Source organism: Rana temporaria, chromosome 2 (assembly GCF_905171775.1).
Source record: "Rana temporaria chromosome 2, aRanTem1.1, whole genome shotgun sequence".
In the NCBI taxonomy this organism is placed as follows: Eukaryota; Metazoa; Chordata; class Amphibia; order Anura; family Ranidae; genus Rana; species Rana temporaria.
In genome coordinates, this window is record NC_053490.1 from 269,328,154 (window position 1) to 269,351,412 (window position 23,259).

A 23,259-nucleotide genomic window follows, 5' to 3' on the forward strand; every position below is an offset into this window, starting at 1 on the left:
CAGTTAGAGTGATTCTGTACAGGGAATTATGGGCCAGATTCAGAAAGAATTACGTTGCGCAGCGGCGGCGTAACGTATCCCATTTACGTTACACCGCCGCAGGTTTACAGCGTAAGTGCCTGATTCACAAAGCACTTACCTGTAAACTTGCGGCGGTGTAACGTAAATCTGCTCGGCGCAAGCCCGCCTAAATCAAATGGGCCGGGCACCATTTAAATTAGGCACGTTCCCGCGCCGAGCGTACTGCGCATGCTCCGTCCATCAAATTACCCAACGTGCATTGTGCTAAATGACGTCGCAAGGATGCCATTGGTTTAACGTTAACGTAAATGGCGTCCAGCGCCATTCACGGACGACATACGCAAACAACGTGATATTTAAAATTTCGACGCGTGAACGACGGCCATACTTAACATTGTTAGACCACCTAGGAGGCAGCCTTTACCTTCTGACGCGTATCGCTACAGAAACGACGTACATTTAGATCGACGGGCATTCGCGGACGTTCGTGAATCGCCGTAACTAGTCATTTGCATATTCTACGCCGACCGCAATGACCTCGCCACCTAGCGGCCGGCCTCGAATTGCAGCCTAAGATCCAACGGTGTAACACAAGTTACACCTGTCGGATCTTAGGGCTATCTATGCGTAACTGATTCTATGAATCAGTCGCATAGATACGACAATTGTATCTCAGAGATACGACGGCGTATCAGGAGATACGCCGTCGTATCTCTTCTCTGAATCTGGCCCTATATCCTGGCTGATAACATAACAAATTCTACTAATTCCACTAGTTGCATTTAACAATAAATATATTGATTTCTTTTTTAATGAATAGCCACATTCATTGATGTTTTTTATATCTGCCTATAGTTCAGCTTTAAGTGAAACTGTGGTGTTCCTGGTTTTAACATGGGAAAGTGACACTAATTATAGTATTAGATGTTTTGTTAAAGTTGCACACTCAGATGCAATATAACGGTATATAAACCATCACAGCTATCATTACTTGCAATAGCACAATGCACAATGCACTTTGTACATAGCTCACCCCTCAACACTGCTCTACTTTGGGAAGCATGACTAGTCATTTATTTCTGGGAGCCTGTCCTCAGGGATACTGCTCACATTGGACTCTGTGCCTACCTGCACTCATGTAACCTTCATAGTTGCGTGGACTCTGCTCTGCTCATTGCTAATAGCAAGTTCTAGGAGTTTTCTGTCTATTGGTGGGTCCCCTCTCCTCCCCAGTCCATGGTGTGCAGGCAGTGGGGAGATGATGTGCTGTAACCTTTAGCAACCAATCAATGAGCTGTATTGATGTGCTGTAACCTCTAGCAACCAATAAGTGGTAATGATGCACAGTAACTTCTAGCAACCAATGAGTGAACAGGAATAATCTGCAGTAACCTCTAGCAACCAATGAGTGAGCAGTAAGCATATAACCTCTAGCAAACAATAGGTTAGCAGTAATGATGTGCAGTACCTTCTAGCAACCAATCAGCAAACAGAAATGTTGTGCTGTAACCTAGCAACTAATCAGTGAGTCTTAATGTGAGTGGTACTGATATGCTGCAACCTCTGGCAACCAATCGCAATCACTGCCTGATCTGCTACAGTAAACTGATTTTAAGTTGGGGGGAGGAGCTGGGGGGCTAAAAAGAAAATATTTGCCCAGGGTCCAATGAATATTAAAGATGGCCCTGGGCTGATCCCATTCCTAAAATCTTTTTTAGTTAAAGTACAAATGAATGCTCCTATATGACAGGTGCCAAATCCAGCTGCTATATCATTTTAGCAAAAGAGGCAATGCTGTCAATATATAGTAGAAAGCAGTGGGCAGGACTAGGTGTGGCCAGGTGCAGCACTGTAAATGAGCAGTGACTGTGTGGATAGCTCCACCTCCTTAACATTTTTACATCTCACTTTAGTGCAAGATGGCACAGACTATATGAGAGTAGCAACACCGCCCTCCAAATTCAGGAGTAGTGCAGAATTGTTGTCCCACCATTACAGGGAGACTAAGGCCCCATACACACGATAGAATCCATCCGCTGAAAAATCCCAGCGAATGGGTTTCAGCGGATAGATCCTATGGTGTGTACACTCCAGCGGATCTGTTTCCACGGATATTTATCCCCTGGGATGGATTTCCAGCGGATAAATATTTGATGACATGCTATCAAATCTATCCGCTGGAATCCATCCCAACGGATGGATCCGCTGGTCTGTACAGACTCACCGGATCCATCCGTCCGAAGGGATCCCCCGCATGCGTCGTAATGATTCGACGCATGCATGGAATTCCTTATATGACAGCGTCGCGCACGTCGCCGCGTCATAATCGCGGAGACGGCGCGACACATCATAACCAGAGGATTTCGGCGCGGATTTCGATTCGATGGTGAGTACACTCCATCGCATGGAAATCCGCGCAAATCCTCCAGAGGATTTATCCGCGGATACGGTCCGCTGGACCGTATCCGCGGATAAATCCTCTCGTGTGTATGGGGCCTAAGGCCTCGTACAGACGAGAGGATTTCCGGACATTCCTCCTCCGGATTTTGATCTGATGGTTTGTACACACGACGATGACGCAGCGACGTGCGCGACGCTGGAAGGTAAATACTTCCACGCATGCGTCTAATCATTCCGACGCATGCGAGGGATGGGGAGCGGACGGACTTATCCGGTGAGTCTGTACAGACGACCGGCTAAGTTCAAAGGACAGGATTCCAGCGGATAGATTTTGTAGCATGCTACAAAATTTTTATCCGCTGGGAATCCGTCGGCTGGACAAATGTCCGCCGAAAATTGTACGCTCGTGCCTACACACGACCGGATCTATCTGCTGGAACTGATCCGCGGATAAATCCCAGCGGATAGATCCGGTCGTGTGTACGGGGCCTTAGAGAAAGATGAAAACTGGCAGGGGGACTAAGGGAAAGATACAGTGTATTTAAATGTTGTAGCATAGTTGTTTTTAAATGGAGGCCAGAAATCTAAAAATAAAATAAAAAATGTACTTACCAATTATGGCAACATTTCCAGAGTCCACAGTAGACACTTGAAACAAAATACAGGAAGCCACATGTAGCTGGTCATCCTTTGTATTTAGTGTGTGATGGAAGTCAAACATAGGATTTCGAGCTGGACTGTCCATTCTTGGAAAAGCCACAACTGAAGACTGAGCTTTGGTTCCAGAATTTAGAACCCGGCCAGAGACCTACAGATGGAAGACAGTTAAATTGATTGCATAGACTATCAAAATCCATGTAGCATTCACAGGCATCCCATATTTAAAAGAGACCCTGTCACTAGACCAAACAGTTTTTTATTTAGAAACATGAGTGCTTTACTTGTACATAAAATTGCCCCAACTGGGGAATGATTTTACTTACCTCTAATAGAGTTATAGGCTGGGAAAAAATGTGAAGAATTTAAAACAAATTCTTCTCTTTTCGGCTTCTCTCTACTACTCTTCCCCCAGTTACTACCGCAGGTGTAAGGAAAAAACAGCTGAGACTGTGTCCAGAAAAATAACTCCTGAACACAGCCTCAGTACATGTAAATGAACCATGCTGAAGCTGTGATTGGAAGCTGCCAAGCTGGAAAATTGCAACTGAACCTTCATTCTGAGAACTGCCCCAGAAGCTTCATAGCGCTCTTTGTTTATGTAATCTGTGATTGGAGTTAGTTCTCCTTTTTTTTGGTGGGGCTGTGTGCAGGAAAACAAACTCCTGATCACAGTCTTAACTCTTCATTTGTTTACATTTTCTGAGGCTGTGATCAAAAGCTGTTCTTCTGCTCACAGCCTCAGGGAAAATAAAATGACAGATGCATATGTAAACACAAATCTCATGTTGTGATTGGAAGATGCATTTTGAACACAGGTTCCACTGTCATTCGAATTTGCCTGGGTATGTATGCAGAAGATGAGCTTCCAATCATAGCTTTAGTGTGGGTTTCTTATGTTTGCTAAGGCTGTATTTGGGAGGGATTGTCCTGCACACAGCCTCAGCTTTCAATTTCAATTCTGACGTAGTGTCTGGGGGCAGAGCAGTAGGGGCAGCTGGAAAAGAGAAGAATCCACCGTACCTGGATGTATTTAATTCTCAGTTTTCACCTAACTGTAACTCTGTAATATGTTAGTGAGATCAATGCCCAGGGGATGCAATAGTATGTACAAATAAATAACTTTTTAAATTATTAATTAGTCTTACAGGCTCTCTTGTGCAACACTGAACAAATATGCACTAAGATGCAATACTTACATTTTTATATAAAAACATAAAAGTTTTTTTGTGGAGACATGAATCTGAATGACCAGGATTTCAAATACAACAAATACTGTATTTATTGGGGTATAACACTCACTTTTTCACCCTGCAAATCGGTTGCAAATATTGTGTGCGTCTAATACGCCGATACTGCAATTTGGGCTGCCTCGGAGAGAATGGGGAGGGGGGCGAGACGAGCACATCAGATTACATACAGCGAGAATCTCCTGTTTACTCAGCGGCTTCTGTAATAGGAAGTCCCGTCTCCTGGGCTGGCATTGGACCAGTGTTCCGTCTATTACGGAAGTCGGTCCATGAGGCAAGACTTTGTATTAAAGAGGCAGACGAGTAAACAGGAGATTCTCGCTGTATGTAATCTGATGGCACTCATCCCGCCCGCCTCCCTAAAATGGGCATTGATCAGGCTGCATTCATGGCAATGGGGAGGCTGCAGATGGGCATTAATCAAGCTGCATTGATGGGCAATTGTGAGGCTACAGATGGGCATTGATTAAGCTGCATTGATGGGCAATGGTGAGGCTGCAGATGGGCATTGATCAAGTTGCATTGATGGGCAATTGTGAAGCTGCAGATGGACATTGATCAAGCTGTATTGATGGGCAATTTTAAGGCTGCAGATAGGCATTGATAAGGCTGCATTGATAGGCACCGACCCTTATTTTGCTTCAAAGTTCTTTATTTAAAATTTTATTTTTTTCCCTGAAACATCCCTCTTAAAATGAAGGTGCGTGTTATACGCCTGTGCATGTTATATGCCGATAAATACGGAAATACATTTGCATTTTAGCATACAAGATATTTAATGGGAGTGTATCGGGAATATATTTACTTTCCTAAAAAATATGTTTTAGCCAGCTAAATAAGAAAAAGGAATAATGACTGTAACGAACCTGGCTAGGTCCAGCATTTGTGCGCTTGAGAGTATTGCAAGTGCCACACCAGCTTAAAAGGCCAACAGTAAATGGTCAAAATTGTTACTGTAGGTAAATGGTTACCTTTATTTGTGTCATTGCAGTTACATTTTCAAACACAGATGGATTTTTTACCTCATCCTCCCCCGGCCGTGTGTCCCATAGGAATTCCGGGCCAAAAGCTCTCCTCACAGTTTTTCCATCGGCAAAACTGATCGTGTGTATGAGGCTTAAGTTATGAATTTAATTAGAGTGGAAATTTACATCAAGCGATATCTAGGCTTCATAGAACAGGTAAGGGTGGCAAGAACATCTTGAGCAAGACTAAACTCTAGGATTACTGTCACACCACTAGATTTGAGGCCATCTATTGTGTTCCTTGTACAGTGGGTCTACAAACCCCAATAATACATTGAAGGATAATTTCTTGTCTACTGAAGTCTCCTATTATTTGTACTCACCTTGGTAATTGTTGCACAGTCTGGTATATAGTGTAAAGCATCAATGTATAAATCAAAGGGCTCCTGCAATGTTGATGAATGTGGCAATAATGTGGATTCATTATGGGGCACCCAGTGTGGTATAGGGGCTAAACTATTATCTTCCATTTTCCTAGACAGAAAACAATTACAAGTAGACATGCATTAACTATGGATTGTTCAATAGTTATATTTTTACAATAAATATATGACAAGTTTCATCAGATTACATGGAGAGAATCTCCTGTTTACTCAGTGGCGTCTGTAATAGAAAGTGCAGTCTCCTGGGATGCAATTAAATGACTGTTCTGTCTATTATAGGAGGCGGGACTTTGTATTAAAGAGGTAACCGAGAGTAAACAGATTCTCCTGTTTGTAATCTATCGGCACTCACCCCCCCCTCCCTGTCCCCTCCGAGGCTGCAGATGGGCATCAATCAGGCTGCACTAATGGCAATGGTAAGGCTGCATTCATGACACATGTGCGGCTGCATTCATGGCACATGTGAGGCTGCATTCATGGCAATGGTGAGGCTGTGCGTGTTATACGCTGATAAATACGGTATATCCAAATAACACACCCAAGCTCATCCTTAGTCCTGAGCAGCGCTCTGGGATTCGTTGGGGCCACAAAAGAGATATATACAGTGTATCCAAATAACACGCCCAAGCTCATCTCTTCACCACACACAGCCACAAAGGCAAGAGATTTCTTGTTGGGCAGTGTATTAGTTGCTCGAACAAACACAATTAGACCGAATTTTAATGGTTCAAAGAATGTCAGGCAAAATGGTCGGCCCTCACACATGTTCACTTCATCAAATCTGAACCTCTTTGAAAAAAGTTGGACACCCCTGTTGTAAACCAAAGCCTGAAAATACCTTATTAGCTTTATTCATTCCGGCTAGTCACATGATCGCTCTCCTCTGATGTTTCACATGACCGCTCTCCTCCTCCATTGGAGGACGTACACCCGGAGTGACGTAAGCTGGCGATTCAAACGCCGCTTGTTTGTTTCCTCGTTGCACTTTTATTTTTCTTTTAATGTAAGCGCAGGTTTTTCCTCAATAAACATATTTTACCTGCACCAAACGTTACCTCACTATGGGAGTCCCCTCTCTCTCTCTCTTATAACCCACATCATCCATCTGGTTTTGAGGAGCATCTGTCCCAATTAAGGAAGGATCCATCAGATCAAGAGAGGAAACATCAGGGACCACCCATAGAAGGCTGCGAGTGACCTGTACATCAATGCCCATTTAGGAGGGCTGAGAGGTAAGAGTCCCGGGAGCTCAGCCAGGGATCTGGTTTATCTTCTATCGCACGGCCGTGCACTCACACCATAGAGTTGGTGCTCACCTTCATCCAGTGCATTCAGAATATCTGCCCTGACAGCTGATTTGTGTTTACTATTGGGATTGAACTTCCATTCCAGTTTTTTTGCACAATATTCTTTATATATTTTTGCACATTCGCCTTATGAGTATTATATATTTTGGACTCACTATTCACTATTTGAGTATATATATATATTTATATTTGGACTCACTATTCTCCTTGCATTTTATACTATATGCTGATCATTTGTCAGCTCTTACATTTATCTTGCTTATGTGATATCATTATTCCATTAGTGTGATATGTTGCGCAGAATCACCATTTATTTATATTCCTGTTTTATGTCATGTAAACATAATTAGGTTTTGCTGCACTATATATTTTTGGTGGATTCACTCATTTAGGATCCATTTTAGCGCAAAAGCACTTGTCACTTTAACAAAATAATGAAAACTACTCACAAACAAAGAATGATAAAAGGCTTGTCAGACTGCTGGGCTCTGAGGAAGAGGTCTCTGTCACCTCGAAACGCGTCAGCCAGCAGCAACGCACCTCGCCACCCCCCCTACATTCTGGAGTGTGGTTCGAGGGGTATTTCAATTATCGTTTGACAAGCCTTTTATCATTCTTTGTTTGTGAGTAGTTTTCATTATTTTGTTATTTCATTAAAATTTGTCAAACGGTAGTACACGAGGCTGGTGCGCCTTTCTTTCTCCCTTTTTGTCTTCTATCAGGATTCCCCCATCCATGAAGGGCAGCAAGGCCTCTGTTACTACGTTTTTTTTTTACATTTAAGGAGAACTGTATGTAGATATCTGACTAATCATCAAGGATCCCACTTGTGCGCAGGAGTTTGTGTTTCTTGTCATAAGTTTACTTACCCTGGTAGAATTTATGATTTCTTGACCATTTTTCAGAGAACATGAATGATAACACAAAAACTTTTCTTTCATTCATGGTTAGTGTTTGGCTGAAGCCATTTATTATCAATCAACTGTTATATATATTATATATATATCATAAACACAACAGAAACTACTAAAATGACCCTGATCAAAAGTTTACATACCCCAGTTCTTAATACAATGTATTGCCCCTTAAACATCAATGACAGCTTGAAGTCTTTTGTGGTATTTGTGGATGAGGCTCTTTATCTTCTCAGATGGTAAAGCTGACCATTCCTCTTGGCAAAAAGCCTCCAGTTCCTGTAAATTCTTGGGCTGTCTTGCATGAACTGCACGTTTGAGATCTCCCCAGTGTGGCCACTTCAGAACCTTCACTTTACTCTTCTGTAGCCAATGACAGGTCCACTTGGCCTTGTGTTTTGGATCATTGTCATGTTGGAATGTCCAAGTACGTCCCATGCGCAGCTTCCTGGCTGATGAATGCAAATTTTCCTCCAGTATTTTTTGATAACTGCATTCATCTTGCCATCGATTTTGACCAAATTTCCATGCCTTTGTAGCTCACACATCCTCAAAACATCAGTGATCCACCTCCATGTTTTCACAGTAGGAATAATGTACCTTTCACCATAGGCCTTGTTGACACCTCTCCAAGTGTAGTGTTTATGGTTGTGGCCAAAAAGCTAAATTTTGGTCTCATCACTCCAAATGACTTTGTGCCAGAAGTTTTGAGGCTTGTCTCTGTGCTGTTTGAAATATTGTTAGCGGGATACTTTGTGGCATTTGCGTGATAATGGCTTTCTTTTGGCAACTGGACCATGCAGCCCATCTTTTTTCAAGTGCCTCCTTATTGTGCATCTTCAAACAGCCACACCACATGTTTTCAGAGAGTCCTGTATTTCATCTGAAGTTATTTGTGGGTTTTTCTTTGCATCACGGATCATTTTTCTTGCAGTTGTGGCTGAAATTTTAATTGGTCTACCTGACCGTGGTTTGGTTTCAACAGAACTCCTCATTTGCCACTTCTTGATTAGAGTTTGAACACTGCTGATTGGCATTCTCAATTCCTTGGATATCTTTTTATATCCCTTTCCTGTTTTATACATTTTAACTACCTTATCCCACAGATCATTTGAAAATTCTTTTGCTTTCCCTATGACTCAGAATCCAGAAATGTCAGGGCAGCACTGGATGAAAGATGCAAGGGTCTGTCAGTAGTCCAGAAACTCATTGATATTTTATACACACATACACACTAATTACAAGCAAACAGATCAGAGGTGAGGATGGTTACCTTTAATAACCATTCAAACCTCTTTGTGTCATTTTGTGTGCATGTTATCAGGCCAAAATCGCCAGGGTATGTAAACTTTTGATCAGGGTAATTTGGGTAGTTTCTGTTGTAATTATGATTTAAAAAGATAAACATAGTTGATTGATAATAAATGGCTTCAGCCAAACACTAACCATGAGTGAAAGAAATGTTTTTGTGTTATCATTCATATTCTCTGAAAAATGGCCAAGAAACCATAAACTCTGCTAGGGTATGTAAACTTATGAGCACAACTGTATGTGAAGAGACTGACAGTGATTTTTTAAAATCTTTAGAGTATGTCGGCGGGCTGTCCCAGGGCCAGGAGAGACAGGGTGGCCGGCAGGACACCCCCGCCCAATCCATGCCCCCGTTGGTAAAAAAAAGAAATATCGGCGTATAACACACAGGCACTGTTTGTCCTCTGTTTTCAGGGGGGAAAGTGCATGTTATACGCCGATAAATACGGTAATTCTGCAGTGCTTTACAACCCTCACACCCCTGATTCATTCACATTTCCAGTCACATCATAAATCCTATATTAAAAGTGATGAAGTTTTCAATGCGCTACTGCGAGTATACAGCGATGATAATAAAGCAGGTGATCATAAATAAAAATCTGATGCAGCTATATCTAAGAGTGTTCACATAACACAAAAAAATCAAATATCTATAAACAAGTGATAAGCGCTTCAAATGGGTGATCGTGACCATAACAGAGGATGATTCCAATAATACGTGCACAAATATAATAAATGACTGCACTGTGGTATGTGAAAAATTATCAACTGGGAAAAGGTAAACCCAAAATTAAACACAAGGATGTGAACATGGAATGGTGTAAATAAATAAATAAGTAAATCTCTGTGCATTCAAAAGTGTCCAGAAGTATTAAAGTGCAAATGCTGAAGCTTCAAAAAATAAATAAATAAATAAGTGAATAAATAAAGAAGGTCCAAGATGACAGACAGTCTCTAAGCCAGGTGAGTCTGGACAGGTGAACTTCTGCAACTCTATTTTCTTCCCTCTAACAGTTAGTGGACTATCCTCATAGGTAATGTAGTACCCTTACCTGCAGGGTGCTATATATAAGCATATAGTTAGGACTCCACAATGGATGTTCTTGCGTCCCCGACTGTGGATCACTCCTACTGCTCCGGCTGTTGGATCTCTCCAGGCTCCATGGTCCTCAGTGCGGGTGGAATGGGGACAGAGGGAGAGGAAAAAATGCCTCCGATAGTGTAATAAGTTTAAGCTTGCGCGTGTTTATTGTAGCAAAAAAATTTTGATAAATAGAGCAAAGCAAGCAAAGCAGGGATGCGCGCATGCAGTGTTGTATTTTTAAAACTCCCGGGGACGCGGCGTTCTATATACCGCCTGACGTCCGGTGGCCTCCGGCTTGTGTGGATGTAAATCTCGGTCTGACTCCCTACGGCGTTACGTCACGCACCTCGTGACTTCATCAGGGTTTACCTTTTCCCAGTTGATAATTTTTCACATACCACAGTGCAGTCATTTATTATATTTGTGCACGTATTATTGGAATCATCCTCTGTTATGGTCACGATCACCCATTTGAAGCGCTTATCACTTGTTTATAGATAAATCCTATATTGCTTATTTACCTGGACACTCTGGATCTCAAACTACAAAATAAAGTGTTAAAGCCTTTATCTCAAACATTTTTTGCTTACAAGAGATGCATTTTTCCCAATATTCAACTCCCACATTTCCATATGTTACTTAACCACAACTTGTTATAGCCTAAGCTATGACAAGACACATAAATGTCTTCATTTTCTTTAATGTTCTGTAAGATTCCTTGAAATAAACAAACTGGAGATCTGCTTTGGAAGGTAGAAATCAAATTTTGAAGGGCTTGATCCAGGATATCCCTGTTATGATTTTAAGCAACGATGCAAATAACTCTAGGTAAAAGTGATCCCTTTTACACCTTTTCCAAGTGTTGTCTGCCCATATGAAAGAGATACTACTATTATGTGGAGACTCCAGTTTCATACTTTATCCTCACCTTAACTGCCATGACCTTCACAACACAGCAAAAGTATGCCCTGACATAACATTATCTAACCAATTCAGAAACCTATTATCCCAATACCATCTTGTGAACAGTCAGAGGGAGAAATGCCCTAATATGGAAAACGCACATTCTATTCCTATACCCATGACTTCTACATTGACTAAATTCTGTCAGCGCTGTGTCTTAACCATGAAGAGCAACTAGTATAGTCACCTTCCCTAAGCAGGTGTGTCTAATTAAATGTCAGTCAGCTTAGCTAAATTGATAGTTCAGCGTCTTTGGGTTATCCTTTGCCTTGGTTATTCTATGTCTTTCTGTTGCCAGTAGGTGGCAACAGATGTCTCTGGCAATAGCATAAGAGTTGCGCTACCCACAGATATGAATATTTATCTTCTCTGGTCAAACAATAGAAATGTTCTGGGCAATGGTGCATGCTGGAAGAGGGTATAAATGTCCCGGAAGTGACCTTGTGAAGTCAGTCTGTTCTCTCTGGGTCTCCTGCCTGGGGGAAGGGTGTGTTGTGCTACTGGAACCTTATAGGCCTGCTGTCTGAGAAGATGACCATGTGGCTTGACAGAAGCTTGGATCTGGGGCCTAATCTGTAAAGCCTAGGGACTAATGAGCCATGAAGAATCTCCTGATGTCTTGAGGGCCTGGAATAAGCTCAGATGTGGAGCTTTGACCCCACTGGAGTATAATGTCTTCTACCCATGGAGCTGGCAGCTGATATTTTAAGTGCTTTACAGTTAGGATCTACAGTCACAGAATGATGGGTTGGCTTTAAGGTTCTTCATCTATGAGGAGTGTGAGTACTTTTGTTCTCTTTTTTTTGAGTCTTCTAGTTCATGGGGGCCCTGTGCCCTATCCCTCTCTCCCTGGAGTTTTAGTGTGAGCTAAAAAAACTCCTTTTTGTTTTGCACCTTAAAGTGACTGGTGCCCATCTGTTGCCTAAGTGATCTATACCATGAGTTGAAATGTCAGCCCGCCCTGTTTCTGGGTGTTACCACCATCCCTCCAGGAGACAGGTAAATGCTACACTAATGAATGTGGTTTAGAATTTGAAGACATAATATTTGGAGGTACATTGCTCAATTTCATACCTGCTGTACTTTTCCCCATGAATTATTTGCTGTGAGACCTTTGTTGGATCATATACTGTTAGTTCAATAGTTGATTCATATAATCCTAGAACAAAACATAATAAATTAAATAATTTTAATGAATTTCCCAGAGGGGGGTAGATCATTTTATTTTGTAATAAGAGCAAAAACATTGTGTCACTTATTTTGTTATAATATTGTGTCACTTATTTTGTTATAATATTCAACAGACAGAATGATATACTTATGTAGGCATGAATTACCCACTAGAGCATCCTCTGGTGGGTCGTGAGTATGTGACTGAAGTAGACTTTGAAAAGTACCTAGTGAGGGTGCCATTAATGGCTTATTTCTGTCTATCATTATACCTGTAATAAACATAATAGCAATATCTTATTGTAATATAAGCATAAAAACTAAATTAAGTGTGTCCAATATATAAAGAAGAAGTTATTTAAATCAAACAGTCCAATGTGCAAGGGAGAGAGAACCCTCTCACTTACACATTGGACAATTTGCTGTAAATACAGTATCTGTGACTAACGTTTGAAAAACGTAATCTTTGGGCACAGTATGTATGCTATTTATTTGGGCCTAAATCACTCAACTCTGGACTGGCAACCTTGATTTGTGGTATGTAGGCAGTCATTTCCTTTTTTAAGAGACACAGAAAAGGCCAAAAATTGAGAGAGTGTGTGAAAATGGTGACATCTTTTTGGAGGTCACTTACTTCCACTACTGAATATAGAGCTTTCTAGGAAAGCAGCCAGACACTGCACTACTCAGATGCATGTAAAAAATAAAATGAGGACTTTGCTTGCTTGCTGAATATACTGTATAATTTACAAGGACAGACAACAAAGAGTCTGTAAATAATTTGGCAAGGAGCATGGAGCCACACCTGTTGGCAAGTGTGGTTTTTACTCCATTCAGTAGGTGGTGTATGGCTGCTGTATGAATGGGGTGAAGACTTACGGGAATGATGTTCCTCTGCAGCCTACATGGGCATCACAAGGGAAACAGTTGTCCGATTGGACACTGCAATCCCTATTGACCTTCTGCGGCCATCTTGGATGGAGAAGCCCTTATAAATAAGGGACCTGCCAGGATTTGGGCACATTTGTGAGTAGACAGGATGGGGGTAAGAACCTGCTTGTTAGGGATAGAGATTTACTGTCAGGAAAAGGTTACAGTACAAGAAGGGCAAGTATAGGGATATCGCTGGAAACCCCTCAAGCACCAGTCACCAGAGCTGCTGCCGACACCTCCTCCATAGCCTCCCTGAACTGCCACCCCACCAGTCACTTACATCTCCTGCAGCTCCTTTCCTAGTAAAGTAGGCCTCACATATAACATGCCTTACTGTGCCAGAAGAAATACAGCTGCATGTCTGTGTTGGTGCTATGTGATCTCCTGGTATAACTACTAGACCACTAGAGCCTGCACTACCTTTAGTGTCTGCATTCACACACTGTAGGAAATTGTTCAGGGGTTGCGTAAAGCATTAACCCCTCTAGTTACAAAAATAGTTTCTGTAAGTTATTTTGCCTTTTACTGCAAATATTACTCCACCTGTTATGGCAAGTGTCAATACTGGTAATAATAACTGCATACCGCCCAACTTTTTGAGATGGGAACGAGGGACACCTATTAGCAAAAGTATGTAGGCATAGGACACCCCCCTGCCATGCCCCCTTAAAAGAGAAATATAAAAAAAAAAGGGATTAGTTAAACCCACAACTGTTTTTTTTTTTGATGGTTTGTTTTTTAACCACTACTATTCCTTCATACTGGCTTTTGAAATTTCCAAATGCAGCAATTAAAAAATTGGATGAAAGGTTTAGCACTAGGAAACACTTTTAGAAAGATAAATAGTGCCTTTTATATACAACTACATAGATCAGACCAAAATGAGGGGCACGTGAGGAGGAAAGAGGGACAGAGGGACTCTGTTCCAAAATCAGGGACAGTTGGGAGCTATGCCAACTGTGCTGCTATAAATACTTTTGTAACTTTTCTGCCATACTACTCTAATGCCCCGTACACACGACCGGATTTTCAGTCGGAAAAACCTTGGATGGTTTTTCTGACGGAATTCTGCTCAAGCTTGACTTGCATAAACACGGTCACACAAAAGTTCTCTGAACTTTCGACTGTCAAGAACGCGGTGACAAACAACACTACAACGAGCAGAGAAAATTAAGTTCAATGCTTCCGAGAATGCTTCGAATTGTTTCCAAGTCTGCGTCGTAATTTTGCGCGTCGGTATTGCTACAGACGATCTGATCTTCCGATAGGAATTTTTTCCGTCGGAAATTTGAGAACCAGCTCTCAATCTTTTGTTGGCAGAAATTCTGATAGCAAAAGTCCGATGGAGCATACACACGGTTGGAATTTCCGTTCAAAAGCTCACATCGGACTTTTGTTGTCGGAATTTCTGATCGTGTGTACGCGGCATTACAAATACATTGTTCCTGAACTGTTACATATTCATAGTCTTTGTGTGTGTCATTTCCTCTTGATCAGGTAGGATAAGTCCTGCCCACACACCAACAGGCTGCAAAAGAATTAAACGCACCTCCATCTCCATCACATGACTAACATTTATTTTTTGTAGCTGTTGTAGCTAGTGTTTCATATAAAATATTTTACCTTTTTTTCCTCAAGGTATTACAATATCAAAACTGAAATGTGTAAATCTTTAGAGGCAATTGTACATTTTTAAAACCTCAGAATCATTCCTGAGTCCATCCCCGGGCCAACAAATGACAACTATAATGTAACACAGTGACTCCCTCCAGCTAAGCCAGCAGCACTGACCCATTCCTGAAGCCATCTCCAAGTCATTAATCAACAACCAAGATGTAAAACAGCAGCATTGGCCCATTCCTGGTGCCTTCCCTAAGTCAATGCACACCAGGCAAAATGCAACACAGTAATGTCCTTAAACAGCAGTGCCATCCCCTGGTCAACATTTGCAAAGAAAAATGTAACAAAGAGATGTTCTCCAGAGGTTGGAGGAAAAATAAGGTCCCAAAAAAGATACTTCAAAATCCACTCCTGAACATGAAAAAATTTTGCCTGCAAATTTGTTATTCTGCATAACCTGCAATGTCAGTTTGTCTGTAGGTGAACAGGTGACGGAACAGGCATGGTTAAAGGAAATTATACTATGTTGAAGGAAAAAGTCAGTGTTCAGGAAGAGAGGCTAATAAAAGCAAACTAAGGCTAATATATGTAAACCTTTTGTTATTCATATATACTGTGTGCTTATTATTCCTCAACAAAACAATAGTGAATAATATTAAGACCGTAGTCTCATAAAAAGAACACTGCATCAATATACTGGTATGTAAAAGTTAGATTCTCCCTTGGTGCTCCAGCATATAATTCCCTGCAAGCACCTTGTAACTACACTTCTATCCACCAACACTATCTTCAGTTACTCTTTAGGGGGGGAAAAACTAATGCAAAGTGCATCAACATTTCAAATAAATAGTTAAATAAAGCAAAGTCCACAAAAGTGCTCAGTAAAAAGTGCTCAGTCCATGTAATTCCTGATAGCTCTTGTGAAAATATCACCCAGCACACAATTGTTTTCCAGTGAATCCTCCACCACAAAGATTCAGCCTCTTACCAGATAGATTGCTATCCATACAAAGATGGCATAGTCAGCATTTTTCTTCTTCTAAACATGGCGAGTCCCCCTCCTCAAGAAGGCACTAGTACAGTCATGCCAATGAACATCTAAATGATTCAGAGAAGGATTGGGAGTAAGTGCTGTGGTCAGATGAGACCAAAATGTATTTTTTTGTCATTAACTTGCCATGTTTGGAGGAGGAAAAATGCTGACTATGACCTTTAAGTACACCTTCCCTACAGTCAAGTATGGAGGTGGAAACATGATGCTTTGGGGCTGTTTCTCTGCTCAAGGTGCAGGCTGACTTTGTCGCATTGAGAGGCCAATGGGTGGGGGCATGTATTGTAAAATCTTAAATGAGAATCTTCGTCCCTCTGCCAGAACACTGAAGATGGGTTATGGATGGGTCTTCCAGCATGACAATGACTGAAAACAGGGTGGAGCGGGTGGAGCTAAGGACGTCATCACACTCCAGCTGGTTTGGCGTGAGCCACGGCTCGCTGTCTGTTTTTTGTATTCGTTTTTGAAACTTTTAAAGTTTGGATTTCAGCAACCCTATATTTTAATAAAGGGTGTGTTTTTTTGACCTACTGCACCATGAAGTTTTTTCTCTTCTTTCTTATTTTATAATATGCCTAAATCTGCCCTCTAAACGGCTTCACTTAAACACAAATCCCTGGAGGAGAGAGTGTGTATCCCTGGGTGAGAGATCCAGCTGACCCTGTGATCGTGTGATATCCCTTGGAGAGGTGAACAAGACCGTCAAGGAGTGTGGGATTCCTGCTGTGAATTAACCTTCCAGAGTCTGAGCCTGTCAGATTAACCTCCATATGCTGAGCCCATTTGATCTCCGTAACAGAGGTAAGCGGCCAATTCATATATCTTTACCTGATGGAAGTATGAGCTGAAGATTTTCACCCCTGTTCCAGAGCCTAACAGAATCTGTGCAGTCATTTTATATTGGACTCTAAAGTGATTATTGCAGAGTGTGTGTAATATGCTACATGCACTGTTCTTATATAGTGTGTTTGTAATATTACAATCTACATTGCTGGAGTGGGTGCCAATCCCCTCTATATATTTATGGTTAAAAATTCCTTAGTGTTTTTTTCACTAGTCACTTCGGTGTGGTTACTACTATTTTTATATTTTTTTCATATACACACTTTTATATTTTCGCTTGTTAATGCGATTTTTTTAGGTTGCGCATTAATTTTACTCTAACATGTCTACCCTAGTTCACTATTCAAACTAATTTAATAATTGCAGCACCTTTTTTTCTTTTTCTAAGGCCTTGTACACACGGGCAAACATGTACGATGAAAACGGTCCGCCGGACCGTTTTCAGCGTACATGTCTGCCCGGGGATTTCTGTATGATGGCTGTACTCACCATCATACAGAAATCCGCACGTACTCGATACGCGGCGACGAGGCCATGCCGTCGCGGCGACGATGACGCGGCGACGTGTGCGGCCCTGCCAGTTCAATGCTTCCACGCATGCGTCAAAGTCATTCGACGCATGCGAGGGATGGCGGCCGCTCGGACATGTACGGTAGGTCTGTACAGACGACTGAACATGTCCGAGCGGACAGGATTCCAGCGGGCTGTTTCTAAACAAGTTTGGAAATATTTGCCCGCTGGAAAAAGGCCCGGCGGGCAAATGTATGCTGGAATCCTGTCCGCTCGGCTGTACAGACGACCGAACATGTCTGCTGAAACTGGTCCGCGGACCTGTTTCAGCAGACATGTTCGGTCGTCTGGACGGGGCCTTAGAGTTTTCACTCTGAACACGGTCCCTGGGAGGACAATTTGATATTTTAGTCCAAAGAAAGGCTACCATGCTTCTTCTTAATACAAGCCTGAAACTTAATTGTCAGGCACTGGAAGTCAATGGATGTCTCCATGATCACAGTATAGAATGCTGAACTCACTAATATACAATGCCTAAAGAAGCTGCTAGCACATCACGATAAATTCTCTGCATACACGGCCATCTGGTGTATCTATATATTATTTTTGGAATCTCCTTGGTTCCAAACCATTTTCTTCTGATTGTGGATTCTCCACATAATAGGTTTGAGATAAGCCTCTCCCATTCTTACACATTCTCTCTTAACACTACCCCTTCTTATTCTACCCTCTCCCTTCTCCTCTTCTCTTTATCTTCCTTCATCATTAGTTTTACTCCCCAATTTACTCAATGCCCCCCCATGTTTTTAATATTCAGTTATAGGCATTGCCTCAAGACAGTGATACAATTAATAAATTATGTCACCATGACATGGCTATCATGGACATGAAAAGTGATACACTATGCCTCATCCCTAAGTAATACAGAAAATATACATTGAAATATAGTAGCCAATATAAGGACCTTTTTGGCACAGCTTACATGGAGGGCCTCATTGATCAGAATGTCTACAAATATCTCACAGTCCAGTTCCCACGTGATGCAACTTTGACAAAAGTACATATATGACACAAAATAAATTAGACCCACCGGGGAGGCCAATTGTTTCTAGGATAGATGCACAATGTGAGAATGCTAGCAAATTTGTTGACTTTTTATTGATGCCACATGTTACTAGCTTACCATCCTATTACCATCCTATTTTAGGGACACTCTGGACCTTCTAAAACACATTGAAGGCTGTAGTGTACCCCAGGGAGCTTTATTAGTAACCCTAGATGTGGAAGCACTTTATTCAGGTTTTCCACACGATAAAGGAGTTCAGACCGTCCATACTTTTTTGATGAAACAGTCACATACTCAATGGAAATTTAATGCTTTCCTCTTGCGGAGGGGCTTTGGGTATTTTCAGTGGCTGGCAGGGTTCCCCTGTATTCTCCCCCCCCCATCCTTGTGGTTTTTGGGGGCAGTAGATATGCGGCCAAGGACACTGTCCCCGTTTGTCAGCGGGGCGGTATTCATCCACATCCCTTTATGAGATGTGGATGCGGCGCTCTCAGATGCCACTAGGAGGAGTTTTCCCCTTGGCTCTGGAAACTGCTTAGTCTCACTAACTGGACGTGCACTCCTGGCAGTGCCATTCAACGTCAGGTAAGCTGATTGCACGCACCTGGCGGGGTGGTCGGGTTGTCCTATTTAGACTGAAACTGTGGTGTGGCACTGAAACTCAGAGTCAGCCTACTCTACGCTTTAGTCCCTCCCTTGTAGTTTCTAATCGGACATGCAACCAGACCTCTAGCTACCAGAAGTGGCTGTCGAATGCCAAACCTGGCTCTAACCTATGTTGGTTATCGAGCCTTAAGCTGGGACTAGCTATAGAATCCCAGACAACAATGGGTGGGGTTAACTACAATAACAGGTGCTGCATATAAACTCTCCATAAACAGGTTCACCTACTAATATACAGAAAGGCGACCACTACATACATACCGTAGCACATACCTAACTATCTGGCATTGTGCATGTGAGATAATAACAATAGGACAGAAACTTGTCTTTCACTAGAATTCAGATCAAGAATGTATGAGCAGCTACAGTTAAACAGTATAATTACCTAACAGTCTCTGTTTCCTGACTGGATAACATACAGTATTGCAGCTCCTGCATGTGGACATGTGGAGTCAGTGCATTACTCACTCTGAAAATGTCCTCTTTCTGGGGTTTTTAAGCCATCCCACCAGAGACAGGAAAGTGTTAATACATAATTATATATAACACTGTGATATTAGCCGCTAACAGTAGATGGCAACAGATCCCTACAATATAAAATATTTATAAGATTTATGTGCCCTATTACATTAAGGGATACATTGTGGAATATGTGCAAGTTTCTCCCTTTAATGGTAAAGATCAATAATACATTTTGTGAAATAATTGGGTACCCAATCACCCAGATATTTCAATCTTCCCATGGGTTTAAGAGGATGGGTCGCTAGGATTCAAATGGGAATTGGAGAGGAGCACACATGACTGACCAAACTAAACAGGGCTGTTACAGATTTGCTGAAACCATCAACCTCACGCAATGATGTTTTCTCTTCCAGGGCTTTTATTCATAGGCCAGTAATGGTGGTATATAGAAGCTCTGTGGCCTAGAATGAACAACCAGAATGGTAAGAGAAGACAATCTTAACAAGTGCCCCTTTATAGCAAAAAGGGATTTGAAGCATCTATTGTATATACATTAGCTAGAGGTTTGATATACAAATTTAGATCTATTTGAAAACATTTGGGTCCAAAACCCATTGTTGTCAGAACTGGCCATAGGTATGTATCTCCAGTCTATTTATTTATAATATGTATTTAAATACAGTCTCTGTAGCCATCTTTTGGGAATTATTTGGGCAAAACTTATTAAATAACAGGAGGCCATTAATTCATATGCTGACAATTGCTATCCATGGTGCTGAAACTATGTATAAACACAGTTTCAGCAACATCCTAAAAAATGCTGGCTACATCCACATTTTATTTTATTTTGCACTGTATAAACATTTTTAAAAGTAAAGCTGTGTGCTTCTAACCACCCCCATCACAACATGCCAGGCATTCTGGCTGCTATCCTGATAGCAAGGGATCAGCTAGTGTACAGAAAATTATGTTTTATAAAGAGTGTAATCTCACATATTTGTAATAAGTCAAATTTGCCACCATCCTATAATGATATACAAAATATTTTGAGAAACTATAAGGACTTTACATGTGGAATTCAAGACTAGAACATATCAAATCCACAACAGTATATACATAAAAGTACAAAAATGTATTGGTGCTATTTTAAAATAAAAAATAAAAATATCTCAATGGTCCATCTATAAAAACAAAGATATAGTGGCCATAACTAATGGCATACAATTAGTTTGACCATCTAAGTATCATGTATAAATCACAATTGAAAGATCTCTACATTTTTTTTCTTTCTTTTTAAAGTGTATTTTGTGCGTGTACTCAAGAGAGAGGAGCCGGACTGCAGGAGTTGGGAGTAGGCAGGCCTCCCCCAGAGGCAATCTGCCACCTTTCTCCATGCCCCGGGTGGCAATGGCGGGTGTGTGAGGGGGTCCTCCCACATAGCCCGCCCTACCTGCTCCACTTTGAAGCCCAACGGGGCAGAGGGACTCCCTATAAGGGAGTGAGAGGATCTAGCCTGCTCAACCAGCCCCGTTAGTCCTTCGCCTCTCTTTTTAGAGACCGCGTGGTCAAAGTGCGTGCATGTTAACCCAATTTCGAGTGCGTGTAAGTGTGGTGGTTTTTGTGGGGGGGGGGCGTACTAAGCACAGGCTTACCTCGGATAGAACACCCACCGGGAGCCGGGCTGAGACCACCAAACTCAATTCACATGTAGCCGAGACCGGGATCCGAACCCCTAGCTGCAGAGGTGAATGGCTTGTCAGCGCAGTGCCAATCGCGTTGAGCCACCGCAGCTCCCAGATCTCTACATTTTTTGACATTCTGTTTCTTCAGGACCAGGTTTTGTGATGTAAGTATAAATTATGTTATACAATGGTCTCCAAATCCATCTAAAGAGTAAGGGGTAGGTGGAAAAAAGCGAAGAGAAAAAAGGGGTTGGTGGGCGGGGGGTGGTTGCTGGTGAAGACTGTGCCTCTATGTCCTCCAGGATCTGTCACTCCCCTTCATATTCAATAGCACTTACAAGGCCACACATTTTTCTCCTTTGGGTCAAGAAAAAAAAACAACTGCCCAAACAAGCACAAGCTGGAAAACCACCTCTGGGTGCCCCACCTTGAACTAGTAGCACATATAAGGACACATTCTGTTCTCCTTTAGACTAAAAACAACTTTACTTCTCAAGTTACAGCATGAGCACTGACACTCCAACCTTCTACAGTTAGTGTCATGCTGGAATTAAACAATAAATGTGTGGCCTTGTACCTGTATGTGCTACTGAGTCAAGGTGGAACACCTGTAGTCCATTGTCTATCTGGTACACAGTGGTGATGTTTGACCACAAAGCATGCTTAAGTAGATTATTTGCCAAACTCTACTACAAATGCAATAAAAGAACTATCAGCGTTTGTCTTTTTTTCTCAGTATAACTCTCTCTCTCTTAGAATTAAGCTATATAGAGCCCCAACTGAAAAGATTGGTCAGTGAGGGGGAGGTGGAATGAGACACTTTGGAGAAGCTTTACTGAGACTGGAGCAGTCAGAATCTGGTGCAGCTGTGCATGGTAGCCAATCAGCTTCTACCTTCAGCTTGTTCAATTAGCTTTGACAATGAAACCTAGAAGCTGACTGACATATATGCACAGCTGTACCAGATTTTGCACTCTTCAGTTTTTAAGTAAACCTTTCCTTTGTCTCATTTATTTGTATGTGTACATTTGGGCTGGAGCTATTGAGTTCTGTAAACATTAGGCTAAGGATAGCCTTGGAAGATTTGAGAATGAGCCAGGATTTCCACCCGTTGACTGGATATGTAAAATATTAAATATCGATATGCAATATTTTATTTTATAGTGAATTACTGATAGGGCGGTGCTATGATCTGATTGGCCTGCCTGCCATTACCTTTTTTTACCACATCCAAGATGGTGAAACGCTATGACTGATGAAGGAGCATGCATGTTTCAAACGCGTGCACGTTACTAGCATCATCCGATCGCGACCAGGGACTCTTGGACTGACGATATCCCCCTGCGCCTTGTTTGCTCTAAGCTGGGACACTGGAAGCCACCAGCGCCACCAGACAAGAATTTACAGCGCTAGAAGATCGCCTCTTGGAGCCCTGCTGTCCATTGGACATTATCATGATGTGCCTGCTTTTATTCCACTCAGAGTGAGTGCATTTCTACTAAAATTAAAAAACGTGTCATAACAATACTGCACTTAGGTTGGCACTGCTTGTTTTCTTTCTTTAATATTTTATAGTTACTTAACTAATTGTAAATTTATGTTTAGTTCTTAGCACACTAAATCAGGCAAATAAAACAAGTAAAAAAACAAACTGTACATTCAGTTCAAAATATCTTATTGGACTCCGGATCTTTGAATCTCTATAAACATTTTAATAATATTATGTAACAATACAATGAAAGTCATATTCTTTTAAGGAGCAATTATTTTTAGTATGTTCTCATTGTTACACTACTCAATAATGCTTTAATTGGTTTCACCTGTAGACAAAACTGACTAACACATAAACTTACATTCATATTAACATAAAGTGAGCATTAATAAGATTGTGGTTTTCAAACTTTGATGATAAAAGGTTAATCAATTCTAACTAAGCAATAATGG

The 23,259-nt window shown here is 41.6% G+C and overlaps 1 protein-coding gene across 1 annotated transcript in view; it reads right to left on the reverse strand.

The window, feature by feature from the left end:
* Window positions 1–23,259, reverse strand: part of LOC120928272 — a 53,812-nt gene that overhangs the window by 12,559 nt on the left and 17,994 nt on the right. The window contains exons 4-6 of the mRNA XM_040339372.1: window positions 12,390–12,474; window positions 5,677–5,827; window positions 3,034–3,229 (exon numbers count right to left, since the gene is read on the reverse strand). Coding sequence (XP_040195306.1) covers window positions 3,034–3,229; window positions 5,677–5,827; window positions 12,390–12,474 — 432 coding nt within the window. The remainder of the gene's footprint in view (window positions 1–3,033; window positions 3,230–5,676; window positions 5,828–12,389; window positions 12,475–23,259) is intronic.